Source organism: Acomys russatus, chromosome 5 (genome assembly GCF_903995435.1).
Source record: "Acomys russatus chromosome 5, mAcoRus1.1, whole genome shotgun sequence".
Taxonomy (NCBI): Eukaryota; Metazoa; Chordata; class Mammalia; order Rodentia; family Muridae; genus Acomys; species Acomys russatus.
In genome coordinates, this window is record NC_067141.1 from 44,195,575 (window position 1) to 44,207,686 (window position 12,112).

The window sequence follows — 12,112 nt, forward strand, 5'->3', positions numbered from 1 at the left end:
TTTCAACCAAAACTTTCAACAGATATATGGTGACATCAGTAACAAGTGCTATAACCAAAAAAAAAAAACTTTAATATTCTCACCTTGAATTTTCTTGAAAACTCTGGAATTCATAAACTTTAAAAATCTATCTGCATAAAAACTTGGTCTATGAACTGAAACGGTGTCCTAGAAAAAAAAAAAGAAGAAGAAGAAGAAACAAAAATGACAGGTTCCCCTCCTGGAGTTCATTTCAAGTTGGAAAAAGACTGTTAGTCAAGGTCTGAAATAAAACACTGCCAAGAATTACAAGGACCAAAAGGCTAGGGCTGGGGGAAGCTGTCAGGATGCAGTCAAGAGTAGACAGTGTATGGGCTCAGGACAAAATGGAACATGAGGGGACAGGGAGACAGCCGAAGGACTCTGCTCCATAAATGAAAATTTTGTCCCTCCTGTCAACACCACCAGGGCATGGGGGGACTTAGATGCTTTTTCTCCCCTAACACACAACTAGCAACCCAAACACCATCTTGGATGAAGGTGGCACTTGGAGTGAATACGCCACTGTATGGGGTATCTGCACTGTTGGCTAGGAACATCTGCAGCTTTGCAAGGGGCAGTTAAGAAGGGCACAGACCTCAGTTAGATTGTAAAGAACAGGAACACACAGAGCGCCCCCAGCCTGAGAGTGGCATTTAAATCAGTGTGCTTTCATCGCCAGGTAACAATGCAAGAGGCCTGCCTGAGGTTACACTGCGCTATCTACAAATCACACAGGCCTGGAGTGGATTGAAGGGCCAGGTTGCTCTCATGCTTGGCAGGAGCCCCTCAGGACTGACAGGTCATTTTATTATAATCCAGAAAACAGCATGGATGAATGAGCCGATTCGCTATGTTCACCTGGTAGATGCTATTTTGAATGTAGGTTTCTGGTCTCAACAGTGACATTTCTAAAAGTTCAAGTGTGGACACCATGACGAGTCTGCAGTGGCATTCAAGGGGTACTGAGGCAGAAGTCAGGAGACCTCCATCTGGTGTGCGGTCTAATTTTAACAGGCTGTGTGACACTGACAATAGCCAGAGTCCCAGGCCTTCCTTTATCCAAGAACACATTGGTCCATGAATCCATGTACTCCTAGTTAGAGACTTCAGTAATTCTACCATGGGCAGTTAAAGGGGCCCAGCTCTTTAGACACAGTAGGGAGGCTGAGCAGACTCCTGGGGATCTGGAGATGTGGCTGGACATTTGTTTCCGGTGTGACGTGTGATCTGCCAATGGTACTGGCAGCTTCTGTCTAGACAGCAGTTTCTCACAACAGGTGCCATGACTCAGAAATGCTGGTAGGAAACAGTGGGACCCCAAGGCTGACTGACACTCAGCTCTTGCCTTTAGGCTTCCATTGCTGTTATCTTTGGTCTGAAAAAATTCCTGACTAAATAAGAAATAAATTCGTAAACGAATGAACGAAAATAAGTCTTGGCTATCTATCGCTTATGGTTTCACAAATGAATAACAAGTACAAAGGTCTTTCTTACGATGAAGACGTGTTTCAATAGACAAAGGTAAGGACCCTTTGCTAATCTGAGACTAGGTCCCTGACATGGTAATGGAATGGAAGCTTCTCTGAGAACACCAAATGGCCTTGGGGTATTTGGCATCTACCTTCTGCGTTCAAGGTGCTGTGAGGGTTCTTATTTTTCTCAGCTAAAATTAACTGACCTTTTTTCTTTTAAATGCATATGAGCACCCTATTTGCATTAAGAGGGCATCGGATCACATTATAGATGGTTGTGAGACACCATGTGGTTGCCAGGAATTGAACTCAGGACCTCTGGAAGAGGAGATAGTCCTCTTAACCACTCAGCCATTGCTCCAGCCCTGGACTTTGATTTTTTTTCCATAAGAGGAATCCTTGATCTGACTGAGCCTGTGGCTGAGTCTTAGAGACAACTTTGTGAGTCTATAATTTAATGGTACATTTTGATGGAAGCTGGTCATTAACCTGTGGACAAAATTTAGTTCTTTATTCCTCACTCATCACCTCAGAAGGGGGACCTTCGCATTCCACATAGAAACAACCCCAGTTTTGTTTTCCCAGCCTCTACCTGGCTTGGCTGTTGGGCTGGGAGCCATTTACTTGAAGAGCTGTTCAAATGTATAGTCTTGCTCTCATACTCGAGGCAACCTTCCAGCCTCAGATTCTGAGCACAGAAAGACCTTTGCTATCCTCTGAGTCTAATGACAGCCACGGTGGGACTAGAAGTGTCTACAGTTGAACAAAGCACAGGGCACTCACCCCATCATAAACAAGAGCCTTCCAGGAATGTTCTAGCTTCTTCATTAATCTAAAAATAAAAACAGATAGGGGAAGATAACACTGAAAATGCAAAATGCTTCTCAATTGGTACATTTTCAGGAAAAAAAAAAACTGTTTTGGTTACTTTTTGAAATAATGAAAGATCACGTCCCCAAATTTCTCACCTATATGATTGGAGAATATCAATAATGCCCATGAATAAAAGCAGCTTTTCTCCCTTATGGCTCTTAGCTGGAATGCCTCCCATTCTGTGGATAGAGCAAAGGGGAAGATATTTTATAACACCAGCTCAGAAACCTAAAACTCATTGCTAATTATACACTGAAAACACTGAGAATTCTAGACTAGCTCTTCCTTTATTGCCATAAGTTGTCATCACTTTAAAGGATAATAACTTCATAGCTGTCAAATTGGATGGGAAGAATCTCATTACAAAGCCACTTCTATTTAAAAAACGATGAGCAAAGAAGGGTTTTTGGAGCCCTGTAAAATATTGCTTTGTAAAAAAAAAAAAAAACGGTTGCAACTAGGGTCGCAGAAGAGCCTCTCTACCATGCCTGAAGCCTTGGGTTTGCTCTCCTGCACTGCATAAAATCACGTGCATGGTGGCAGATAGAGGAGACAGAGGCAGAAGAATTAGGAGTTGAAAGCCATTCTTGGCTACATAGAAAGTTCAAGGTCAGCCTGAATGACACGAAAGCTTCACACACACACACACACACACACACACACACACACGTAACATTACTTTTTTCTGATCTAGAGAATCATATGTTTACTTTGGGATGAAAAAAAAATAGATAGAGGCTTGGCATGGTGGTGCACACCTTTAAACCCAGCACTTGGAAGGCAGAGGCATGAATCTTTGTGTTCAGAGCTAGCTTGGGCTACATAGTGAGCTCCAAGATAGCCAGAGCCACATAATAGAGAAACCATGTCTCAAAACAATAAAAACAGAAAAGCACACAGAGCAAAGTTGTAAATTTAATTCCTGAGATACATTTTTTGCAGGGTATGTATGTATGTATGTATGTGTGTGTGTGTGTGTATGTATGTATGTATGTATGTATGTATGTAAGTATGCACTAATCTGAAGAGATTACTGGATTTAGCAGTTTTATAACTTGAACATTACATTTTCTAATGTGGAATCTTACATCAGTGGCAATGTGATTAATAGCGATGTAGCATTTCACAATACGTAGATAGAATAATTTGTTCAATGGATCATTGGATATTTGGAAGTGCAAGCAAAGGTTTGAACAAAGACTGACAATGTGGTAGTTTCCTTTATGAAAGACAAATGTCCGCCTGCCTTAGTCACGGCCCGAGAATCCTAGAAAGCAGGCGATTGAGGCCCTAGGAAGGATTTCCTCTGTCTCCTTGTTCAGCACACGCTCACCTGTGATGAGTCAACCATTTCAACAATCTTCTGCGGTTGAAATGATTTCTATTGTCAAATATGCACTTTACATATGCAAATGAGGCCTGCAGTTACTAACACATCTGGCTGAAGAGAGCCACAATGTCTGTGAGGGTACAGAGGTGAGACCAACAGAATCTTCTTGTGCAGACAAAAATCTCTGAGGTGTCAGCATCATTCCTACTATGTGTTTACTGAAGTACATGATTATCCAAATCCGGAGTTCCTTCTCCTTCTTATGGTAGATGTTTTGAATGTGTAGCAAATGAGGGGAAAACATATTCAGTTTTTTTTTTTTTTTTTTTTTTTAAAGGAACTATTTAAAGCCAGAAACTGTATGGGTGAAAGGTTGATACAAACTTGAGGAGCTGCCACTCATCCAGTTGTTTAGAGATTTAAAAAAAAAAAAAAAAAAAAAGAAGCTGGTTTAAGTCATGTATCCACAACCAGGCATCTTGTCCCAGCCATCACTCAGGGAGGTGACTGGATATAACCACCCAGTGACTGGGGTACCCCAAATCAGCACTGGGCATGTGGCAGCACTTACGTGTCTGGGTTCTCTGCAATGATCCCATCTGCAGACTTGCCTGGCCCCTGGATGGATTCCATGGCTGTGGAGTAGAGGACTTTCTGCACCCCGGGCCGCTTTGCATCCGGCACGTTCTGCAGGGGCTCCTCCTCCTTGTCTTTGAGGGAGTGGTCTAAGATGTGGATGCCCAGCAAAAGGCTGTAGTCCATGATCTTGAAGCTTTCCAGCACCTGACAAAGGAAAAGACCCAGGAGCTCGGTCACCCTAAAGAGCCTTGGCGTCCACGAGCTCTGGGGCAGCAGACTTGCCACACCTGCGCTTGTCTATTGAGAGGCAGACAGGCAGAACATCAACATCAAAATCCTCCTAGTTCCTGTGAGGCTACCAGCAGGAAGGACTGCCAGGGTGGTGGGAGAATGAAAATTTTATGCAAATCTAAAGGAACCCGCCCTCCCCCGCTGCCCCAAGCCTATGTGGCTCACTAATAGCATTTATCTAATGCTTTTCACACGCCATGCTCCTCCCTTGGATTCACCGCTCACATCAGCCCCATGAGCTGGTTATTATACCGATGAAGAACATGCGATGGAAGGCCTGGTCTCACAAGTGCACACACCCCAGCATGCACTGGGCTTTTGCCTGGATTTTATTCTCCACATCTGAATCTTGCTGAGTTTAGTGATGACCTTTCCCAAAGCCTGTCTTTCCAAGTTGCCAACCAGGTCTTTGTAATATATAGGATCTCAACAAACAACAGGGCTTAATGCTTCATCATCCACTGGGGTAGACAGTGGGGAGGTGAAGGAATTAAATATGGGCAGATGTAGCCAGACAAAAGAGAAAGTGCTGCTGTGAAAGGAACATGACAGGACACAGACCTAGGTGACCATCCTTCAGCGTAGGAGACTCGTACACCCAGACCAGCCTTAAATGGGAAGTGTCTGGTCAAAAATGCCATCTTTCCCTTTATGAACCCTCTCCTTTTCTCCCAGTGTGAGTGAGTTCTCCAGACCTCAGGATGCTGTCATGGCTGCTGTTTTCACATGAAGCCGCTCAGGAAATGAAAACACAAAAACTTGACCCTAGTCCCTGGCCAATGTAGGGTAAAAAATGCCAGCATTCTTCATGCTTCTCATTTGCCTTCAGCCTAACTGTTCTGTTTTTTATAATTTTTAAATTGTTTTAGGCACATTGGTGTTCTGCCTCCATGTATGTCTGTGTGAGGATGTTAGATCCCTCTGGAGGGGAAATTACAGACAGCTGTGAACTGCCATGTGGGTGCTGGGAATTGAACTCAGGTCCTTTGGAAGAACAGCTAGTGTTCTTAACCGCTGAGCCATCTCTCCATCCCCCAACTGAAGTGTTTTTAGAGCAAATACGCATGCTGTTTGAAAGAGGGAGCTGGATGGGAGGGAGGACACTTGTGGATGCAACTTCACGGAGGTAGGTGGGAGTGCCTTTATTAAATAGGACATGTGTAGTCTTTGAAATATGCAGGTTCAAGTTGGGTGGTGGTGGCGCATGCCTTTAACCCCAGCACTTGGGAAGCAGAGGCAGGCGGATCTCTGTGAGTTCAAGGCCAGCCTGAATTCCAGGACAGCCAAGGGTACACAGAGAAACCTTGTCTTGAAAAACAAAACAAAAAACAAACAAACAAACCAAAAAAAACCAACCAACCAACTAAACAAACAAACAAACAAAAAAAAACCAAAAAAAAAAAAAAAAGAAAGAAAGAAAAAGAAAGAAAAAAAGAAAAAAGAAATATGCCAGTTCCTGGGTCTCAGTCATCTTTGCCATTTATGGTGTGTGCATAATGGCTGGTATACAAGTGTCAGTTATTCCAGAGAATTACCCTTCACTTCTTCTTCTTCTTCTTCTTCTTCTTCTTCTTCTTCTTCTTCTTCTTCTTCTTCTTTTTTTTTTTTTTTTTAAACTATACTAGGGATGGAACAGCGCCTTGTGAATATTACATAAGCATCCTATCATTAGGCTATAGCCACAGACTCACCCTTCATCTTTTGATATGCTAAAGTTATATTTTTAGAGAGGAGACAGACAACAGTTGAGAGCAGGATCATATTACTTGAGAGGGCTGAAGCATACACATTACTTCTCCAGAGATTGTGTATGACCTTACGGTTATGCAGAACCAATCTCCCCTAACTAACTGAAGCATGGCTGAGGTCAGCATGGGAGGGAGGAAGTGGGAGGGATGGGTAATGCTGCTGGTCACTGGTCCAGGGCAGTTAGCTCTCCATGGAGGCATGCTTCTGCAGCCAAGCCCTTCCACAAAGCAGTGGACACTGTGGAGAACAAGTCTGCTTTGGGTCAGGGTGCCAAGGGCTCAGCCTCTGAAACAAGGAGTGTAGGGACTCAGTCCTGCTTCTCAACCATACTGAAATGAAGGCTTGGGGACACTTCTCCTCCCCAGACCCCGCGCCCCCGCCAGCCCAAGAAGCTCTTCGTCATTGTCAAGGGCTGATGATGAATTTTCCACTCATATTCATCAGAACTAGAGTTTCCTTCTTAGAGACATTGGTGGATAACCATTTGGGGGTAAAGAGCATAAGCCCTGTGACCCTAGGTGGGTCTCCTTACCCATAAAATTGTGACAATAATATTGCTTATTACATAATGGTGCTTATGAGATTAAGTATGACAATACTGATGAAGTGCCTAGGGAAATTTCTCACGTAAAGCAACCACTATCTAGACTCATTACGATAATTCATTGCAACCCATAACTCATGCTAGTTTGGGAAAATGCACATATCATTAGAAGCAAACACCAATTCTGAGAAAAAAATTCATTAGAAATCCAACAAAAATTCAAATGCATTTCTGCCTCCTCATGGGTGTGGTTTTGGTGGGTGGGTGGGAAGTCCTGATTTCCTTAGGAGCCAAACAATTATTATTCTTATCCTCCCAGACACTTTGTTAAAGGAACTGACTTATCTGCCACAAGTATAACATGCATGAGCTTTAAGGGTGAGCAACGTCTACATCCCCAGTCTAGTTCATCACGCAGGTGCACAGTTATTTTCAGAAAATCTGTCTGATGTTACTGTGGTTGGTGAGTTCTATTTCTGTACATTTACTATTCCAAACGCAAGCTACCACATAGATAGACACAGGTGCCTTTTCATCTAGCTTGGGTAGCAGTCAGTCTACTCCCTCATGGAGAGAAAAGAAACGGAAATCCTTCTCAGAGCTCCAGAAAACTGGAACCAGGCTGGAACGCGGCAAGGCCTCTTCCTGACAAAGTGTGATGTTCCCTTCTCTCTTAAGAACATTTAGAGCCAGAACTTATAACTGGCACACATACAGGAAGTACTGTGAAGTATGTCAGCAGTCTCGGTGAGAGACCATGATACTTGAAGGGGCGTTGGAACAGCAGAGCGGCGGGACACGTGACAAAGATGAACTTGCGAAATCAGCCCCTCAGAGTTGAGCACTAGATTATGTGTATGTACAACTCAGAGGTCAAGTCTACCTACCACCTTCCTATAGGACATTCCTGAATTGTTGTCTTTGGCTTCTTCTCATTCCTAAGCTATAGCTCATATATTCCCAGTGGCCGCTGGGTATTTTAAAGCCTCTAAACAGTCCAGATTGTAACTCTAAACTCTTAACTTTGTCCCAAAGCAAACCTCCTCCCTCCCCACTTCCCTCTTTTATTTGAAATCGCTGTAATGTAAATTTTGGACTCCGGGGGACCCTTTCCTTTCATTAGCTGCCCAGTTCTGCAGCTGCTGTTATCAAAACATCCCTCTTCTCTAATCATTCCATTCCAACTTCCCTTTCGGATCAGCTTGGTGACCCACTGCCAGACTAGGTCACATCATATCCCCACTTAAGGCCTCCTGACTAGCCATTGCTTGGTGGCGCGGCCCCAATTTCACATCAAAGGTCTTCACTCTCCAGGCTGCAGTCCGTGTTTCCTTGTTCAACACCAGCCTAGATTCACCTCCTAGGCTACTTAAATGCCCAAGTAAAGGTCCTTTGAAGATGGAAGTCTGGATGCTGTTCATGCAGTTTCTTCTACAGGCTTTTTAGTTTTTCAACTCAGAAGGGATTTTTTTTGCAGCCTAACTTATATGGTAATTCCATGAAAACTTTATTATAAGCTGCTAGGAACAAATGTTCCCTCTGAAAACCCAAACACATTAATGTGTTTCTTCGTGCTCGGGGCCAGGTTGCATCTGCAGTTTTCATATTAGGAAGAAGATGCTGCACTCACTAAAGGCTTGTTCTACTCTGTGCTTCCTGCCGTGGAAGGAATGGACATGGGTCATATCGGTCCATGTCTACACGCAAAATAAAAAAGAAAGACATTTAGCAACAAACCATTTCTAACACGACACTTCCATGCCTCAAGTCCAAGCACTCGACACTATTCCTGTGCCTCACGATTACTATGCCCATGCCAACATTTCGGCACTGAAAGCATTTCCTGTGATTGTATGAGATGTTTTCAGGAAAACAAAGATGAAAGTGTCCAGTGTTTGCAAAGCTACTTACATTAGGGGGCATTTTGTCTACTCTGTTCAAAGGGAAAACTAAGATGATATTTGCGAACACTGTCATTTACTGTTTAGTGTGCACACAACTAATGTTTTGCTGTAAGCGAGGCTGCATTTCAGGCTGGGGAGCTTCCCACACTGCTCTTTGGGAAGCCTGTCATAGGCTCAGGTTAAGCGTGGACTCTAATCATTCAAGAACACTGATACTGCCCTAAGATGGAGGCTAGATTGTGTAATACGTAAAATTAAAAAGGGATTCTAGAAATGATTAGAAATTTAGATACTGCCTATTTGACGGTTAGGTTGATCATTTTACCTTAGTATTTAAAATTTAATTTAAATGTATGATATGGTATCCTGGGTGTTTTATGTCCTTTCCCTCCCCTTTCCCAATCCCCTTCCATGCCCCCTGCCCTCCCCTACCTTTGCACCCTCTTAAATCCATGGCCTTGTTTTATTTCATTTAAAAAGGGGTCTTCAACATTAGGAGAATCATACTGAAATATGCATCAATAAAAGGATATGAGGGCTGGGATGTGCTTCAGATTGTATGGAAAGTAAATAAATAAATGAAGGAAGGAAGAGCAAGCAAGATTGGCTTTGAACTGACAACAGGCATATATATACACATATATATATGTACATGTATATATATATGTATATATACATACACATATACACAGATGTATGGAATACATATACATATATGCACGAAACATATATGAAGACAAATATATGTATATGTGTCTGTATATATGTATATATATATGAATATATTCACACATAGTAGCATTCTGCCCACTTTTATGTATGTTAGAACTTTCAAAAATAAAGTTTCATGTGCTTCCTCAAGATTCTTAAATGAAATGCATTTTGATATTTGGCTACGTAGTTTGCCACTGTCTCAGCAGCTGATGGCTAGTGATAAAAGCTATGAAGACACAGATCAGAAGTAGGGAGCTGAGCAGGAGGCTGGCTCGTGCGCTACGCTCCTCTCAAAGGCCAGTCTCTCTCCAAAGACCAAATGTGGAGCTGACGGGGAGATTCCTCAAGGTCCCTGATAACTCTCTAGCGGGTCCAGATATAGCCCCTAAGTAATGAGCTAATAACTGCTACAAAATATAGCAATCCAACAAGATAAGTACATTAAAAACGGTTTCCTAGAGATAGCCAACCCAGGAATTAACTGATTTGAAGAAAAAACGGATCCCGTGGCCTGCTAGTCCTAAGTCAGCTCCTCAGAGAACAGTGCAAGACTATGTGTCTGTGCCTGTTCAGTCAGAGCTGAATGCTGTCTTTTTTATTTAATTTAATTTCCCCCATAAAGCACAGAGTGTTCTTGGCTAACATAATAAAGAGAAAATACGGACATACAATTTTAGTTACTAGATCTTTAGCCTAGTTATAGAAAGAATGTTTTCTGTACTGTGTCCCCACAGTGATTCACAGGTCCGGACTATGCAGGACTGACCTGTACAAAGGCAACTTTTGCCTTTCTGTTCACTTAAAAAGCCTGAAGTGGCAGAATTACGTTCTATGCTTTAGAAACAATTATCTATCACTCAAGATTTTAATATGTATACATGTATATCCATCGTCTGTGCACACACACACACACACACACACTATATATATATATACAAACACACACAAACACAAACATGTTTTGAAACTGAGTCTACATGGTCCAGGTTGTCCTTGAACTTGAAATCCTCCTGCCTCAGTCTCCTTGTGACACACTATTTAAAATCACAAGTAGTTATGCATATGATGAAGATGACAATGATAACCACAACAGAAATCAAGACAAACTTCAGTTCTCCAAACTTTAAGACAAAGAAGTTATTTCTTAGGCCTGGGACAGGGTCCTCTCCCCCAAACCCCAGTTTCCCTTTTCTATTCTTTCTGTAGAATTTTTAAAAAAATGTTTCCATTTGAATGAAAGTGAGGGTTATAAAAATTAGTGCTCTGATAACCCTTCAGTTTCTGTAGCTAATGAGAATTTTCAACAGCTGCTCAGACAGGACTCACTGTCATGGCTCTAGTCCCCAACCATGCCCTGTAACCGTCTCATATCTCAGAGAGAGCTCTTGTCTTAATGCTTGGAGGATAATCCTGACCATACATGCTGGCAAGTGTCAACGGACTTCGTGATGTTTTTCATTAAGCTTTAAGAAATAAATGCTTGCACTACTTATTTTCCTGGCAATCTATCACTTACCAGTGCCCCCTCCCTTCCCTTCCCTCTGGGAAACAGGCTGTGAAAATCCAATGGTCTTGCTCTAAACCATTTTGTCAGCCTTTTGTCAGATTCCTCCAGGACCTATCCCAGTGCCTCATCACCAGAGCCTGAGGCCTGGCGTGGTGGCCTTCTATCCTTTGATAACTAGTTAGGACATAAGGTTTTAATTTCAGAGTCTTTCCCCATCACACCTACAGGTTAAGGATGATGACGGAGGGCCATGGGTTTGGGATGAGGCCCAGAGCCAGCACTGTAAGTTCAGCAGACCCAGGAAGCTTAACCCGAGCAGTCTCCATCTGTCCAGAGAACCTGTGCCACCAATTTCTTAGTGCCATTGTAAGGACAGAGAAAAGCTACCTCTAAGATTGAGCACTGCCTGATTCAAATCAAATCCTGAAGCATCATTACCCGAGGCAGTCTATGGATGAGCCGAGCCTAGGAACCATGCCTTCTGTGTCCACGAATCTGGAGCTGTGCATATGGATTCACAGTAGATATTATGAATTTTACGTGTTAAACTACTTTATTATCTCTAGGTTATATCTAACATAGAACCTTTTTTTCTACCAAAACTGGGATAGCAAAATACTGAGAATTATGTGTCTGGCTCACACTGAGGTATCTTTTGCTTGATAGGAAGTTGGGAATGAGCAACACAGAATAATACTTTATTTTTTTCTACAGTTACCCTGTCACCATCCCACAATGACCATCTGTCCCTTCTGTTACTATCAGCAGGAGACTTGTTCTTGTCAGCCACATGCATTACAACTAACCTGCAGCAACTGGCACAAACTGGGACAAACATCAGCCCCTTTCCAAGACCCTCAAGCAACTGTGACGTGTAGACAGTCTTAAATGCGAGAATTAGCAGCCATCCTCTAAGTCAATGAGCAAGGAGAATGAGAAGTCAACAAAGATGCAGCTTACCAGCCATTTATTTGCACGTCCTGCTCCAATGAGCAACACAATTTTAGTTCCAACAAATGTGTAAAGGTGACACGGTTGGCTTTGGGTTCCTCTCATGAGAAGCCATGGATTCACTGGTATTAAGATCTGCTTTTATTACCTTAATGATTAGGTAAGATCCACTATGTC

The 12,112-nt window shown here is 42.7% G+C and overlaps 1 protein-coding gene across 1 annotated transcript in view; it reads right to left on the reverse strand.

Annotated features, from left to right (window-relative positions):
• Pip5k1b (phosphatidylinositol-4-phosphate 5-kinase type 1 beta) overlaps positions 1-12,112 on the reverse strand; it is a 146,110-nt gene that overhangs the window by 59,922 nt on the left and 74,076 nt on the right. Inside the window, exons 7-10 of the mRNA XM_051146270.1 lie at positions 4,268-4,479; positions 2,462-2,545; positions 2,277-2,325; positions 84-168 (exon numbers count right to left, since the gene is read on the reverse strand). Of these exons, the coding sequence (XP_051002227.1) occupies positions 84-168; positions 2,277-2,325; positions 2,462-2,545; positions 4,268-4,479 (430 nt within the window). The remainder of the gene's footprint in view (positions 1-83; positions 169-2,276; positions 2,326-2,461; positions 2,546-4,267; positions 4,480-12,112) is intronic.